The following is a 15,221-nucleotide window of genomic DNA, read 5'->3' on the forward strand; positions in this document are numbered from 1 at the left end:
GGGGGGGGGGGGGGGGGGGTTTATCTAACAAAAACAAGTGGTCGACAGCAGGACCCTCTCCTTGCAGCCAAAATGAGTTTGATGTAAAATAGAAAGTGGCTCTGACCAAAGACCAGTTGGTCAAACTAGTGTCAGATAGCCTTGTCTATAACTTACTTTTTTGTGTGATTTGTCTGAGAAGTGAGAACAGAGGCATGGACCAGCATCAGTAAACAGGCTATATCTGCAACATCATGTAACTCCTTATCTCCTCCTAATAAATCAGTGATCTCAGTCAATTAAAAAAACATCCACAGGACAGGACTTGTGCTAAGAGGGTGAGGCAGAATACATGCTGACAACATCACCACTCAGCAACCACCATCTCCAGTATCCACTTCTTCAGTGAGGACACAACCACTATCATACAGAGGGCCAAATGTCCCCTGCGATACAAGGGGATAAGCTAGAAGACACCTCCCATTCAACATGATGATGTAGGACTGATATACCACTCATTCCTCATCTCTGCATTCCAGCACAAGAACCACGAAGACAACGCACACTTCTAGAGGGCGGGGAGATTTGGGCACTGAGCTACACTTGGTCCCTCCCCCCTCATTCCCCCTTCCTCCTTTCTAACCCATTTTGAGACACAGGCGAATGACACATTGAAGCAGGCCAAAGCTTGCATCTACAAACCCCCACTGTCTACACCAAATGGAGACTGATACCAGCGAAGACACAGCATCCACCCAAACAGAAGTAGTGACAGACATCTCTCAGTACAACAGATGACGCATACTGATATTAACCAGTCGACCAAGATCACATTTTTAAAGCCTTGGCCCTCCCTGTACTGTCACGGGCCGCGTTGCTCGTCATGCTTGTCGTCATGAAAACAAAACATTTGAGCAGCACACTCTGACACTTGCTGATGCTGTACCAACTGATCCAATAGATGACTCACACGCCCGAATCAAGCTGTAGCCAGTCACACTGGAGACAACACAAGACAACTGATGAAGACAAGACACTGCTGACAACACCATCAAGCACACTCAGAGCCCAGTCAGGCCCATTTTTGGTTTTACCCCTTATGTGTTTCCTCCCACATGGAATTCAGCTTTTCTCTCTTGCTCTTTCTCCTCATCTCTTCATCTTTTCCTCCCTCTGATTTTCTTACCACATTGCATCCCTGTTTAGCTATCCCTTTTTTGAGTGCAGCTTTTTTTCTAAATATTTTAAAGTCTCTAGAACCTGTGTAACACCTTCCATGTGATGCAGGTTTGGCAATTTGCGGCTAAGAGGAGCCGGCTTCCCAACTGAAATGTGCTCTATGGCAGCCTCAAGGCCTACCAGTGGGCGGTAAGCGGACTTTTCCAAAATGGAACAAAAAGGATGGAAACTTCAGCCCAAACGGACAACCACCCCGCCAGTGGGCGTTTCAACTTGATAAAACCACAAATCGATCCTGAGGTGGAGAGTTGTTTCCCCAAAAGAGGAAATGGATAAGAGTATGGGATGAAATGAATTGAGTGGAGAGTGGTGGAACTACTGCTGCAAATGTCTTCCTCCCACTGTTTGTAAGCATGCAGTAAGTAAATCAAGACCCTCCTCAGGGAACATAACCGCACAGCACCACATGACCCCAAAGCCCAGCACCCAACATCGCCACACAAGACTGACATGAGTCCATTTTTCTTCTCATACAGGCTTAATCTTTCTCTTTCTGGAAGAGGGTGATGGTTGTGGTTCTGTCGGAGCCTGCATTTCTAATGTCACTCAAAACCTACTGTGTGTTTGTTCGCTCTGTCTCGTCACTCCCTCTGTTGGCAGTTTACAGCCATCAGGAATCTCATCTTTGTGTGTGGTTCCCTGAATTTACGTCATAGTTTCTTTGGGAATTAAATCCTGTTTTTAATCTGGGGAAAGGGTGTGAATTTAATTTTAATTCATGTAGGATGTGCTTGATCCATGACCAGCCATGTTTGTTACAAACCATCACATACCTGGAAAGCCAGGAGAGCTTTTCATCCACCAGCCACAGTGGCTGCTGGTGTCCAAAATTTAAGCTGCTTTTGATATTTTTGTTGCCAGATTTCTTCTAGAGTCTGGCTGGTCACCTGCACAGGTACCACGCCTTCCGCATAACATAGTTGTTTTTTTTTTGTTTTTTTTTCCAACATTTATCCCACATGAGGTCAGACAACTTTTGTCATGAGTGGTTGTACTGCACTCTTCTGATATTTAACGGGTAATTTCACACTTGCCCGAAAAAACAAATGTTCGTTTGATTAACCTGGCTTCCATTCTGATTGTGTATGATTATTGTGTACCTGTACAGATGGTGATGCAGATGGCAATGGGAGCAATGCAGGTGTGTGTGAGCGTACAAACTTTATTTTTAAATTTAGCCAAATGTGATACTTATCCAGAGTGACTGTTTGATATCCTTACACTCTTCACTTCCTAGATCATCAGCATCCACCTCATCTTTGCCATTTCCCCCTGTTCCACTTTAGATGCTAAAGGTTTAGCATTCTTGATGTGTTCGAATTAAAAAGGCTTGTGTTTTAGGGTCGTTCCTGTAGAACCTAATATCGGTCTTGCTATTTGTTACATTCCCATACCTCCCTCCCCATTTCCCTCAACTAATTTAGATAAAGACGAAGATAATTTCAGCCACTTTGGTTGATTGTTGTAGCCAGCCTGGAGTGTAATGTGGGGGGAGGGTTATATGTCTGTGCTGCTTGGCTCTTAGAGGCAAGATGAATCAATCTTTGAATGCATGTGTCTGTCTCAGGTGTTACTTTGATTGAAGTCCTTTTTATAAAGTTTCCCCAACAAATAATGAATCCACTCTATGGTGTGCAATCTGAGGCAGACTTTGACGACAGTGTATGTTTACCGTAATACACATTTTTAAATGGATTAGGCATCCCATTGTCATGTAGAGATTGCAGTCAGCCTTGTTTCCAGTCTCTCCTTGTCATATTTATCTTGTCACTTTTTTTTTTCCCTCTACCTTTGTCCTCTTTTGTCTTCTATTCTTATAGAAGACGTGAATGCCAACCCCAACAAGCGCCAGAGACAGCCTGCTCTGCTGGGCGATCACCCTCCAGAGTACGGTAAGGCTCTCACGCAACTGGGGAACGAGAAAGGAGACACATTTGCGTGTACAAAATATTGTGCACATCTCTTCTGGACTATGAAAGTTTAAACACACAGCTTCTGTATATTTCCTGACCTATTTTCTAGGCAGATGCAGTCTAGATTATTAAACCTGATGTATTTAAGTTGACTAACTAGTTTATAAACGGGTCCTCCACACAGTGGCAGTTAAGTGGTGCTGTGTTGTCATTTTTAACTGTGGCACATACACATGCTGCATTTATGAAGTAGTGACCATCTTTATCTACAACCAGTGTCAGCGTTTTAAAGTGAAATCCTTCTCCCTTTTGAGTTGACCTTGCCTTGCCGGATTAATAGTTGACTTTCTGTTCTCTTACTCGCTGTCTCATTCTTCAGGAGGTGGTTACCATGGCTATGATGAGAGCTACGGATCTCCACCCTATGAAGGTCGACGCATGGGTCCACCAATGAGAGGGCGTGGCGGAAGAAGCTATGGGCCAGGCTATGGACCACCTCCCCCTCCACCTGGCGAGTATGGTGCCCACGCTGATTCTCCAGTGGTCATGGTGTACGGATTGGATCCTATCAAGATGAATGCCGACCGTGTCTTCAATATCTTCTGTCTCTATGGCAATGTAGAGCGGGTCAGTATCTGACAATAAATGTGTCTGTTTTTGCTGTGATGGGTGACAATTTGCTATAAAATATTTCTATGAAATATAGTAAGAGAAAAAGGAGCACATAAGTATGAGAAGAAAATCAATTTGTTCCAGTTGCTGGCACCAAGGAGAGACATGCCATCAAAGAGGTAATTCCTCTTTTATGAGCAAGGTCTGTTAAATTTATCATTTAATTCCCATCTGTTTCTGCAGAGAGCTGCAGTTGTTACGTGTCTATGAATAGTTGCTCTTAAAATAGTAACGGTTTCATCTCTTCATTTCTGACTGTATCTAAGGCATTAAATAACAGACTGACGTTATCAGCAGGAAAGTTGAAAAACTGACATTTAGACTAAAACAAGGACGGCTCTTTAAAACCAAAGTTAGTTTTTTGCGTGACACTGGGGAAACTTTGCTGCATTTTGGAAGTGGCAGATATTTACCTGGCGTGCACACAGCCACAACACACACCCCTGCTCCAAGCTATCATCTTACACCTGATAATGCTTATGCAAATGAATCTTTGTCTCTTAAAGCCGGAGTGGCGCTGTTTCATAGAAAACTGGTCAATCCTGTCCTCTGACACTTTCCACAGGTAAAGTTCATGAAGAGTAAGCCTGGGGCTGCCATGGTGGAAATGGGAGACTGCTATGCAGTGGATCGCGCCATCACTCATCTCAACAATAACTTTCTCTTTGGACAGAAACTGAATGTGTGGTGAGTTCACCCTGTCAACCCCTAAAAGTAGTTGTTGTCCAGGAGAACTGAACTCTGCTGTGAGGTAGAATGCCTGAAGAAAGAATATTACAGCATCTTACACAAATGGATTATATTCTATAAATGTAGGTGTCGGGGCAAACGGATACATAGGGGATTAATTAGTTTACTGAACCAAAGCAATGTAGTTCAAGTCATGCAGCTGTATGCCCTCCTCCCCAAATACACCAGTTTGTAGGGCATCAGAAATGTCAATGCTCCCGCCACAGCTGGTTTCTCTCCTGGCTTGTGCAGTAAAGTAATTCTAAAATGTGTGAAATTATCGCTCCCTGCAGTGTGTCCAAGCAGCAAGCCATCGTACCCGGTCAGTGCTATGAGCTGGACGATGGCTCAAGCAGTTTCAAGGACTTCCATGGCTCCAGAAACAACCGGTTCACCTCACCAGAACAGGCGGCCAAAAACCGCATCCAGCACCCGAGCAACGTGTTGCACTTCTTCAACGCTCAGCCAGACGTCACACCAGAGGTGTTCTCTCAGGTCTGTAGGAAGAAATGTGGATGTGTGTTAAGAGCACAGGTCGTATATTGAGTGTCCACCACTGATTGTATTATATTGCATTGGAATTCATGTAAGGCCAATCAAAGCATTTAAGAATGCACTAAAATAACTGTTGCAAGCTCTGACTGTCGGAATAGAAGTGTTTAAAGTGCTGTTGTCCCTCCATAAATGTTTTTCTCTTTACAGATCTGTGATGAGATTGGTGTCAAATGCCCCGTCAACGTCAAAATGTTCACAGGAAAAAGTAAGCTACTTTGATTCTGCTTATTTATAATTTTGGTTGTGGCGGCTTTTGCATCTGGAATCCCCCTAATTAAAATAAGAGCAACAAAGGTCACATTTTTCAAATAAAGTACTGTAGCTACACAAATCAAGAACTGTAGCATTTTAGAACTGGGAAGTTTAAGAAAACTTGCTGTCAAGCTCAATGTTGACAAACATCTAGAACAGGACAAAAATGAAATGCAGAATCCAGGATCCTCAGACTGGATAGTGATATTTCTGTATCTGTAAATACCTGACCCCTGTTGACCCTCTAACCACCAGGTGGTGCAGCTCCCAGTGACCGCAGTGCTTCAGGTCTGCTGGAGTGGGAGTCCATTAATGATGCCATGGAGGCCCTGGCCATGATGAACCACTTCCAGATGAAAAACGCAGGTATGGGTAAGACAAATTGTTCCCCTTGGGGTCAGGGGTTGGTGGAGGTGTTGTTTCAAGTACCTTGAGACTGGTGGGATCTAAGATCACAAATTTGTAGGTGATGCAAACATAACGTTAAGTAGGACTATTGTAATAAACTGAAAGCACACAATGTTACAGTTATGACGCATGTCTCAACTACTGGAGTAACTTGGACAAAGGCAGATTTGTTAAGATGTAAACATAATTGTGGTTTAATCAGAAGACTGATTAATTCCACAGGTCATGTTTATTGTTGCCTAAATTTCAATCTCCTCTCGTTGCAGCTGGTCCTTACCCTTACACCCTCAAACTGTGCTTCTCCACCGTTCAGCACGCCAACTGAACGCACCCTTTTAGCGAGGATGATGAAGATTGGTCAGCCATTCCCATGTTCACATGTACTTAGATCACGACTGCTTGCAACACACCTGGGGATAATTGATTTTCAAAAACACTTCAATTACCGTGAAATATTATTCTTCACAATACAATTGATCCCTCCTTATATTTGGTATATTAAGCTGACTAAACAAATGCTAACAGGCATTTAAAATTTTTGATATTTATGCCCCAGATGTGGTTTATAGAGTATCAGTACCTGTGTGTCTTCGGTATTAAGTTGTCCTTTTTACTTTTTGTATTATGCTTATACAGTAACCTGACATGTGAGAAAGCGTATGTGAAAGTTTTATGCTCAGGTGGTTCAGTGGCAGTGGTTAACATGGTTTTGTAAAAGAGCTGTCTTTTGAAACTTTTATTGTAGCTGATTTATTTCTTTTTGTGTTATTTTAATTGCTGCCGACTCAGTTGTGTGTCTCCATGTCTGATATGCAGATGGAGAATTGTTTTGTTCTAAAAATAAAAAAAATCAATTTAAAGTTTACTGTGCCACATTTCTGAATTTACCGTCTTAAATATGTTTCTGTTTGTTCTGTCAACATCTTTGACAGAAGACTGTTTTCAGACTGAATCCAATCACATGAAAATCCAACTCAACTGCTGCTTAAGTTACCTGGAGTAAGGCTTGGCCAGAGCCTGGTATCTGGTGGTGGGCTATTAAGACCATAACTATAGTAATGTGTCTCCAGTCTGCCTCCCACAATCATTTTAAATAGATTCTGAGTATGAAGTTTTTTTTTTGTTTGTTTTTTAAATGCACTGTGCTAAAGGAGCATTAAGCAAACACACAGGAAGGAAGAAAACTAAATATTTCTCCTGTCAACCACTAAAATGTTTGAAACTATTCACAGGAGGGGTTCATATCCTAACGTCACACCAACACCCAGCAGGTATGAGCATGTTTAACAGGTTATACTAGTTTCTCCACATTAGAAAACTGCACTTTAATAAAAATATAAGTATTGGTGTTACTGTTGGTAACGCTAGTACTCACTGTTTGCCCGTTATTTTAGTGTTGAAGTTCCTCACGGTGACCAATGGAGGGCAGTAAACTCATGATTCTCAATACAATCAGGGCAACAAATCTTTCAGGAATGGCTTGTACTGCAGCTGCCTGAATATCATAAAAATAGAAAATGATTGGGGAGTAGGTGGCACAGGAGTCTGGAGTGGCAGTTCAGAGTACTCTTGACTGTAAAGAAAAACCCTTCAGAGGAGTCTTAAGTTATTACATGTCTCCTGATGAAGGTAAAACTGCCTCATAATGTTTTACAGAGAATTTAGTTTCCTGCTCACTGCATTGTTCTTTGTGCACAGGTTTAAAAATTGTGATTGGTTTGATAACTGAGTAAATCTGGTTAGATGACATCTGATAACAACCTAACTCTCCTCGCCTCTCTCCTCTCCTCCCTCCCCGTCTCCTCTCCACCTCTCTAAATGAAAAATAGGAGATGAGCAAGTTGTAGTTAAAACTTGATAAATCAGGAACACACGTGTTTAATCTATAACATGAAATATTTACCTTTTACATGAGTTTGTAGTTTGCATGTTGCCCTCCCTCCTCGTCTCCTCTCCTTTCTCCTCTCTTCGCCTCCCTCTTCCTCTCCTCTCCTCTTCCCTCCTCCCCTCTTCCCTCCTCCTCTTCCTCCTTGCTCCTCCTCCTCATCCTATAAACATGTTTCTGTTGTTACTACAGTCTGTCCCACTACACCGTATCTTCTCCTGCACTGAGTTTCCTTGTCACTGCGGACTGCTGTTGGTTGAGGGTGGGCATCGACTGACATATAAACCCCTTTGCATTGGTGTCGCCATCCTTGTCTTTCTCTGTCACAGAGGAGCTTCACTGGGGGGTCGAAACACGTTGGAGGTTCACGCTACCCCTCACCTAGAAGGTCATCCGTCATAGTCTATATGTAAAATTTTTCCCATACTATCTTGCACCCCTGTCTGTCGTAAGGTTCTCTCCTCTCCATGACGAGCCCCACATTCCTCGCCCACTCCAGCTCAGGCCAGTCTCCAAACAACCCTGGCTCACTGGATGACTCAGATGTTTCGGGGGGGGGGGCCCAAAGGCTCCCTGGGTACATCTAGTGTTTTGGGGGGGCACACCTCCACAGGCTCCTTGGGCACTTCGGTTGTTTGGGGGAGGCATGATGCCCCAGGCTCACTGGGCAGCTCAGGTGTTACTGAAGCCCTGTGGTCCTCTTCTGACCCTGGGGTGGGGGAGTTAGGGTGACAGCTCTGTGAGGAGCCAGGAGAAAGCTTAGGGGAAAAGGAGGGAGAGGAAGAAAAAGAGTTGGATGAAGAGCTAGAGCTAGGGGAAAGAATAGGGAAAAAGGAGGAAGGGGAGGAGGAGGAGCCAGGTAGGGAGCCACTGTGGGATGCTGGTGCTGAAACTGGACTGACTGGACTGGTTGGACTGGTTGGACGGTGGGGTTTGGAAGGAAGGACGATGTCCAGGCGTAGCGTTGCTCCATCGCATTGACTGGAGGAAAGCAGGGGGCAGTATAACCTTATACAGAGAGATGTAAAATCAAGCAGTGCACCCATGTGTCAGAAAGCAACACAGCACAAGCATGGGGATTTGTGATGAAAATATGATGCATACTGACCATACATATCCATTTTCTGGCCTATCAGGTCTATCCATATTCATTTTGTCATTTTATGCTGCTCGATCAAAAGGCTTCTGCCAAAGCTGAATTCAGGTGTGCAGGAACTTCTCAGCCTGGGCAGGAAAGCCGCCTGAAGCCAACTCATGGACAGCTTCAAGGAATAGCCATAGCAATAGGTAAAAGCATTTTCAAGTTTTTTTTATATTTCTTTTTATATTTCCACATTTTTAATTTAGTTATTATATATTTGACCTCTTATTCTTTTACAGATGTCGTCTTTTTTATGGCACTATGACTCCATTCATCAGATCCTTCTGTCCTCTCTTCAATCCATGTCCATGTGGTGAGGAGTTCCTCTGTGGGAATGAGGGATGGAGAGTGAGGTGGAAGGAAAAGTCACAGCGTAATTTGTTTGGTTCCATATTCATGTGAGTAATTTTTTGGTGTTTATCATATTGAAAAATTGCTTGGTAATGTCCTTTTGTTGTCTCCTGGCCTCTGGTAGCACTTGGTTAAGTTCCTCTTTTTTTCCTTTTGCCCTGTTTTTAGTTGAGACATGATTTGTGAATGCTGCAATGACGAGCACACTGCAGGAGAGAAAAAAGTAAAACAAAAATAAAATATTAAGGAAAGCAGAATACAGGCAAGAGAGAAAATTAATATATCATAGGATGACAGAGAATAACAGTAAGAGTACAAGAGCAAATGGTGAAAAGGCACCGTCCAAAGATATATTATTAAGAATAGGCCCTTAACACAGGTTTCAATGAGTAATGCAATGAAATGTGATAAATTGTTGCAGGTTACTCTCCATTTCCATCCAACTGCTGATTCACTATAATGAGTAGGAGTCTTCTGCTGAATACTATGTATCAGGTAAATTATTGTCTGGATAAAACTTGAATAAAAAAGTTTTGTGTCTCACTCAGAATATTACAGTCTAGTTGTTAAATATGCTGCATTTTCTAAACCGATATTCTAAACTGGTGAATGTGAAGCAACGTTTTTTTTAACACAATTATCGACTAATATAGATATTGATCTTTTACGTAATATGAGAGCACCAATCAAACCTCCCCTCCCCTGAAGCTTTTTGACTCGAGTTTCTTTGTGTCTCGGGTTTGAGCCCCGTCAGCCACCGTATCAGGCTGAGCATGCGCATGAGACTGAGCTAAGCCAGTTATCAAAGAGTAACACAAACCTTTGGCTGCAACTTTAAGAAGCTGCAACCTGCAACTAAACTGTTGCTCTGTACATCGGTCCTGTGTTTCTGCTTCTGTACATTTGCTGGCCACCAGCGAACTTTACAGACAGTAGGTAAGACACTTGTTTAAGAGCAGTTAGCATCAGTTAGCTCTAGGCTAATGTTAATTAGTAGGGCAGCAGGCTAAGTGAATCAGTTCTCCCTGTTTGCTGCAGTTTTATTGATCAGTAAAGACTCTGGACTCTGAGATCTGCGAACCTGCGAACTTGCGATGTTGTCAGTCATTGTCAGGTCAACTCTCACCAAATGTAAGTGTCGGTGGTGTGTGTGTTTGTGTGTGTGTGTGTGTGTGTTAGTTGGCTGTTGTGTTATCGAGGAAAATGTATAAAACTTCACTGTGCTTCAGATGTTAGCTTTACAGATGTTTGGTGTTTGTCACAAGCTTCCGCTCGTGATAGTTTGTAGATGAAAATGTGTTAAACTGAAGTCAACAGAAGACATGAATGGCGATGTAGGTGAAAGGTCACAGCGCTGCAGGAGTTTCTCATGCAACATGCAAAGAGCTCATCTGCATATGTTATTGTAGTTTACACTGTGGTCACAGATAATACACGTACTATTTTACATTGACAAGTAACATGCTGGTTATCTTTTTGATTCATCGATTATTAGTTAAAAGTCTATGAAGACAAGTTTCCAAAAACCCAAGGTGATGTAATTAAATAAACTAAAATATGTATTACACAAGACAAAGAGGCTAGAAAAAAAAAGAAGATAAACAGTTAATCAGTTATCAGAACTATTTAAATTATTCAGAGCTGCAACTATTACTTGATTGATCTATTGGTCAATCAACAGAAAATGAATGAGCGTCTATATTTAGAATTAAATAATTGTTTTAACTCAAAGAAAAAATGTCAAATATTGTCTCCAGCTACTGAAATTTGAGGATTTGATCTTTTCTTTACAACTCCATATGGTACACATAACATGATAGAGAACTGAATATCTTTGAATTTTTATTGATCACACAGAACAAGACATTTAAAGTCAATCACAGAGGTCTGGGGGAAATTAAAACAGTTATTTTTCACAATGTTCTAACATTTTTTTAGACAAAATAATTTATCAAAAAAATAATTTGCAGATGAGTTGATAGTCGTTATAGATAATCGTTAGTAACAGCCCTAAAATGTGGCCAAATAATTTAACTTTGCTACAGACCAGCGGAAGTCTTTTATCATACCTTTTTGCATGATTGTTACCTTCCAAATATTTACATGCAGCTCAAAAACCCAGAGAGAGTTAATCACAGTTAATGATCAAATCCCCACATTTTGAAAACCTGGGATCAGAATATTTTACATGTTGCTGAAAAAAGCAGTGAAGTGATTGTTTATCAGAATAGTAGATTAGATTTCCATGGCAGTGAAGCTAAAGCCATTTAGCTTCCATTGATCTGTGTTCTTCTGCTCGTGAGTCTCATCACTGTTACCGTTTCTCGGCCTCAGAGGAATTCAGTCTCATGCTGTTGTTGTTCTGTTCAGGATGAACTTGTTATGTTTCATCATTGTCTCTCTTCTCACTTCAGACAGGGGTTTGTGGGTGCCCAGTCAGTTTGTGGTCAGAGCCATGTCGTCTTCAGCTGCTCCCACCTCTCCTTACACCACCCTGGCCATCAGCCACCCGGCAGAGTCTGTCACACATGTGGAGCTTCACCGGCCTGAGAAACGCAATGCCATGAACAAAGCCTTCTGGAGGCAGGAATCTGTTTAAATGAATATGCAATCATTTGCTGTAGCCACCACAAACATACAAAACAAACAATTAATCTGGATATTATTCTTTACTCTAATGCAGTTTCCCCAACATTGACAGGAATGTGTTTTTTCTCTCAGTGAGATGGTGGATTGCTTTAATGAAATAGCCGGAGACCCGGACTGCAGAGTGGTGGTGGTTTCTGGAGCAGGGAAGATCTTCACAGCTGGTGGGTATCGGGCAGTTTACACTTTTTAATGACTTTGTTTTTGTGGTAGAGTTGTATTTATCGTCTGTGTTCTGATACTGCCCAGGTATTGACCTGATGGACATGGCCAGCGACGTACTCCAGCCACAGGGCGACGACACGGCCAGAGTTTCCTGGAACCTCAGACAAAAGATCGCCAAGTATCAAGAGACATTCTCCGTCATAGAGAAGGTCTGACCTGAGGAGTGGTTCTGTTTATCACACGAAGGAATGATAAGTAGGGCTGCAACTGACGACTAATCTGCCAGTTATTTTCTAGATTAACTGATTAATCATTTAGTCTATAAAATGTATAAAAAATATTCATCAAAATAGTTGCAGTAAAAACATTTTTTAGTGACTAATCAAATAATTGATTAATCGTTGCAGCTGTAATCTTAAGATCAGACTTGCCACAGACATGATTGTGTGTTTGAACAGCATTGAAAATGTTGGGTTGTTTTGGTACATTTTCCTATGAAATGATTAATTATTGCTGTTTTCTTCCCGTAGTGTCCAAAGCCTGTTGTGGTGGCCGTCCACGGAGCCTGTGTCGGAGGAGGTGGGACATTATTATAGTGCGACCATAAGTACATTTTGAATTAGGGCCTAACTTTGAAGCTAAGGGGGCCTGTATCACCAAGTAAGAATAGTGTGTTAGCCAGTTGTCTTGAGGCTTACCTCTGGTTATCCTGTGTCACAAAGCTGGCTTCAGTTTTAAGCAGAGTAGATTGCCACGGTAACAGATGCTATTTGACTAACCTGATCCAGACCGGGGTCCTGTTCTTCAAATATGGCTTAATTCAGTAGTCCTGTCTTTGGAAGCAGTTTTAAAGATTGACGTGTTATTCAGTGAAACCAGAGAAAGGTGAACCTGCTTCGTGATACGGGTTGAGGTTGCTCTCGGTCATATTGTTTTTTTGTATGCCTGCGCCATCATACAGGAGTTATGTCTTGTCTATCACCGTATCGCTGCAGTTTAGAATCAGATAACTCCAGTGGCTGTTGTGCTCTGTTGCAGGTGTTGACTTGATCACAGCCTGTGACATCCGCCTGTGTACCCAGGACGCCTGGTTCCAGGTCAAGGTGAGTACATGTCCATCCAACTTTCATCATTTGGAAATGTGGTTTGGAAAACGGGAAATGTTAAATAGGGAATAGAGAAACGATTAAGACCAAAATAAAGAATAACTAAGAAGCTGAAAAATAAAAGGAGCTAGTTAAAGTTAAACATAAAAATAAAAGTTGTAATTATCATTGACAGAAAGACAAAAGAAAAAGGCTTTATATTTATTTTTACACTCTATTGTAATTATTTAACTTTTTTTAAAGAATATGTATTTAAGGATGTTTTCTGACGTATTTTTGATAGTTGTCAGTTTCAGTTCTTGATGTAAAACAAAAATATTTTAATAAGAACTGTAGCAACCAAATTCATCCTCATTCAGAGTGTTTAACCAAAGGAAAATAAACATGAAATAGAAAGTTTTTAAGAACATAATAAAAACAGGGACACAGCATTTTAATTTGGAAAGCACAAATGAGCTCCTCTGTATAAAAGGATACAGGTGAAAGAAATCATGTAGGTGATGTTCTGATACTGTCTGATTTGATACTTGGAGATGATGTCACCACAGTCTGTTTGTGTCTTCCTGGCTTTACAGGAAGTTGATATCGGGCTTGCAGCAGACGTTGGGACTCTCCAGAGACTTCCTAAAGTCATTGGTAGCAGCAGGTAAATTGGTCATTTTTATAAACCATGTCTGCAGCCTCTCTGTAGGAATGAATGTGATGTTCTGTGCAAATCATTTAAAAGTGACAAAAATCATCATCATAGAAGGATTTAAAGTGATTTTTGTTAAATATGACTTTCAATTACAAATATAATCAATTGTGGAAACAACAAAGCCTCTTGTTGTAAAGGTATCAGAGGAATCTTACATTCATAGACTATATATTACTCCACCATGAGCCCTGAACAACCACAACTGAAAACATTTACAGAGCAGTGTGTTCTAACTGCTCTAACAGTTAAACGTGACTCCATGATGTTGAGATCAGGTCTCTGAGGATAGTTCTTTATGACTCTGGCTGAACATTTAGACTCGTCCTGTTGCAGAATCAATGTGGGACCGATCAGACGCCTCACTGTCGGTGTTGTGTGATGGATAAGAATCTAAATCTCAAGTAAAGTCCCTGTCATCACTATTTAGACTAATGACCGTCAGTCACACACCAGAGCAGTACCTTATTTGGACCAGTTCCTCTGTGATGAAATGAGTTTACATGTCAGAACATGGAAATAAAGAGAACATCTAGACAAAAATCATTTAGAAGCAATTTACTGTAATTTGTTACATTTCCGGGAGTTGATGGCAAAACAGACATAATTAACACCTATTAAGTTACAAAGTCACAATTTTGCGTTTCCTGTATCTTCAATGTTTATATAATAAGTCATATTGTCATGTGACTAACTCCCATTTTCTGCAGCCTGGTGAACGACTTGGCTTTGACCGCCAGGAAGATGTATGCAGATGAAGCCAAGAGCAGCGGCCTGGTCAGGTAAATACATCCTATCATCAATCATCATCTACATTTGTTTCATTGATTAGTGCCACGGGTGCTCAGCTCCGAGGCACTCAGGCATATATTAATATTCTGTTTCGGGTTTATTATTCTTCCGCCAAATTTCGGCGCGCAACTTGTCCCGCAGCTTTGAGAAAACCTCGGTAATATATACATCAAAATGTGCGTCTTGATCCCGAAAGGGGTGCTATGACTTTTGGTGTTAAAATTCCAATTTTTCCCAAAGTTATTCCCAAAAAACTGGGAATAAATAATGCATTAGAAATGCATTGGAATTTTCTTTAGAAACCCACCTTTTTTCTGAGTCACCCAGCTCTCTCATACCTGCACGTAGAAATGTGATTCAAACTATAAAACGGAGGAAAACTTCTGCTCTCTCAAAAAGACAGGAACTGTTTTTACATAACATGTAAACTTTTCAAACTGGGAGCACTCAAAGGAGGAGTGCAAATCACTTTTTCTTCAAAGTTAGAGTGGAAGCGTCAGTTGGCTAGAGTGCGTGAAGCAGTAAAAAATAACCTTTATTTTTATTTTTAACTCGAGCTTGCGGCCAAACCGTAAAAAGGAGACAAATAATTCTTTCTGAAAATGTAGACATAGTTGTTGGGATTCATAAAATGTAACTTTGACAGGCAGGGTCTGCACAAAATTTAAACGGGGGTGCCGAGTCCGGCAGCAAT

At 41.4% G+C, this 15,221-nt stretch overlaps 2 protein-coding genes and 1 pseudogene across 7 annotated transcripts in view; 2 read left to right on the forward strand and 1 right to left on the reverse strand.

Moving 5' to 3' along the window:
* The window catches only part of LOC111657958 (heterogeneous nuclear ribonucleoprotein L-like), a 12,568-nt gene extending 5,961 nt beyond the window's left edge, over positions 1-6,607 (forward strand). Inside the window, exons 7-14 of one of the 4 annotated variants that reach the window (XM_023410312.2) lie at positions 2,327-2,359; positions 3,039-3,110; positions 3,511-3,758; positions 4,369-4,490; positions 4,826-5,027; positions 5,235-5,292; positions 5,595-5,711; positions 6,014-6,607. In XM_023410312.2, the coding sequence (XP_023266080.1) occupies positions 2,327-2,359; positions 3,039-3,110; positions 3,511-3,758; positions 4,369-4,490; positions 4,826-5,027; positions 5,235-5,292; positions 5,595-5,711; positions 6,014-6,072 (911 nt within the window). In that variant the 3' untranslated portion in view covers positions 6,073-6,607. The remainder of the gene's footprint in view (positions 1-2,326; positions 2,360-3,038; positions 3,111-3,510; positions 3,759-4,368; positions 4,491-4,825; positions 5,028-5,234; positions 5,293-5,594; positions 5,712-6,013) is intronic. The other 3 variants (XM_023410314.2, XM_023410313.2, XM_023410315.2) reach the window with 3 other exon arrangements.
* A 1,395-nt stretch (positions 6,608-8,002) lies between these two features.
* On the reverse strand, positions 8,003-8,769 carry LOC147818876 (uncharacterized; annotated as a pseudogene).
* A 1,116-nt stretch (positions 8,770-9,885) lies between these two features.
* Positions 9,886-15,221, forward strand: part of ech1 (enoyl CoA hydratase 1, peroxisomal) — an 11,382-nt gene continuing 6,046 nt past the window's right edge. Inside the window, exons 1-9 of one of the 3 annotated variants that reach the window (XM_023410340.2) lie at positions 9,886-10,060; positions 10,163-10,255; positions 11,539-11,707; positions 11,846-11,934; positions 12,020-12,144; positions 12,466-12,514; positions 12,974-13,038; positions 13,617-13,687; positions 14,446-14,517. In XM_023410340.2, the coding sequence (XP_023266108.1) occupies positions 10,219-10,255; positions 11,539-11,707; positions 11,846-11,934; positions 12,020-12,144; positions 12,466-12,514; positions 12,974-13,038; positions 13,617-13,687; positions 14,446-14,517 (677 nt within the window). In that variant the 5' untranslated portion in view covers positions 9,886-10,060; positions 10,163-10,218. The remainder of the gene's footprint in view (positions 10,061-10,162; positions 10,256-11,538; positions 11,708-11,845; positions 11,935-12,019; positions 12,145-12,465; positions 12,515-12,973; positions 13,039-13,616; positions 13,688-14,445; positions 14,518-15,221) is intronic. The other 2 variants (XM_087175160.1, XM_023410341.2) reach the window with 2 other exon arrangements.

The sequence above is a fragment of the Seriola lalandi genome, unplaced genomic scaffold (assembly GCF_002814215.2).
Source record: "Seriola lalandi dorsalis isolate HSWRI2012SDOR001 ecotype SW California unplaced genomic scaffold, Sedor1 jcf7180002054422, whole genome shotgun sequence".
NCBI lineage: Eukaryota > Metazoa > Chordata > Actinopteri > Carangiformes > Carangidae > Seriola > Seriola lalandi.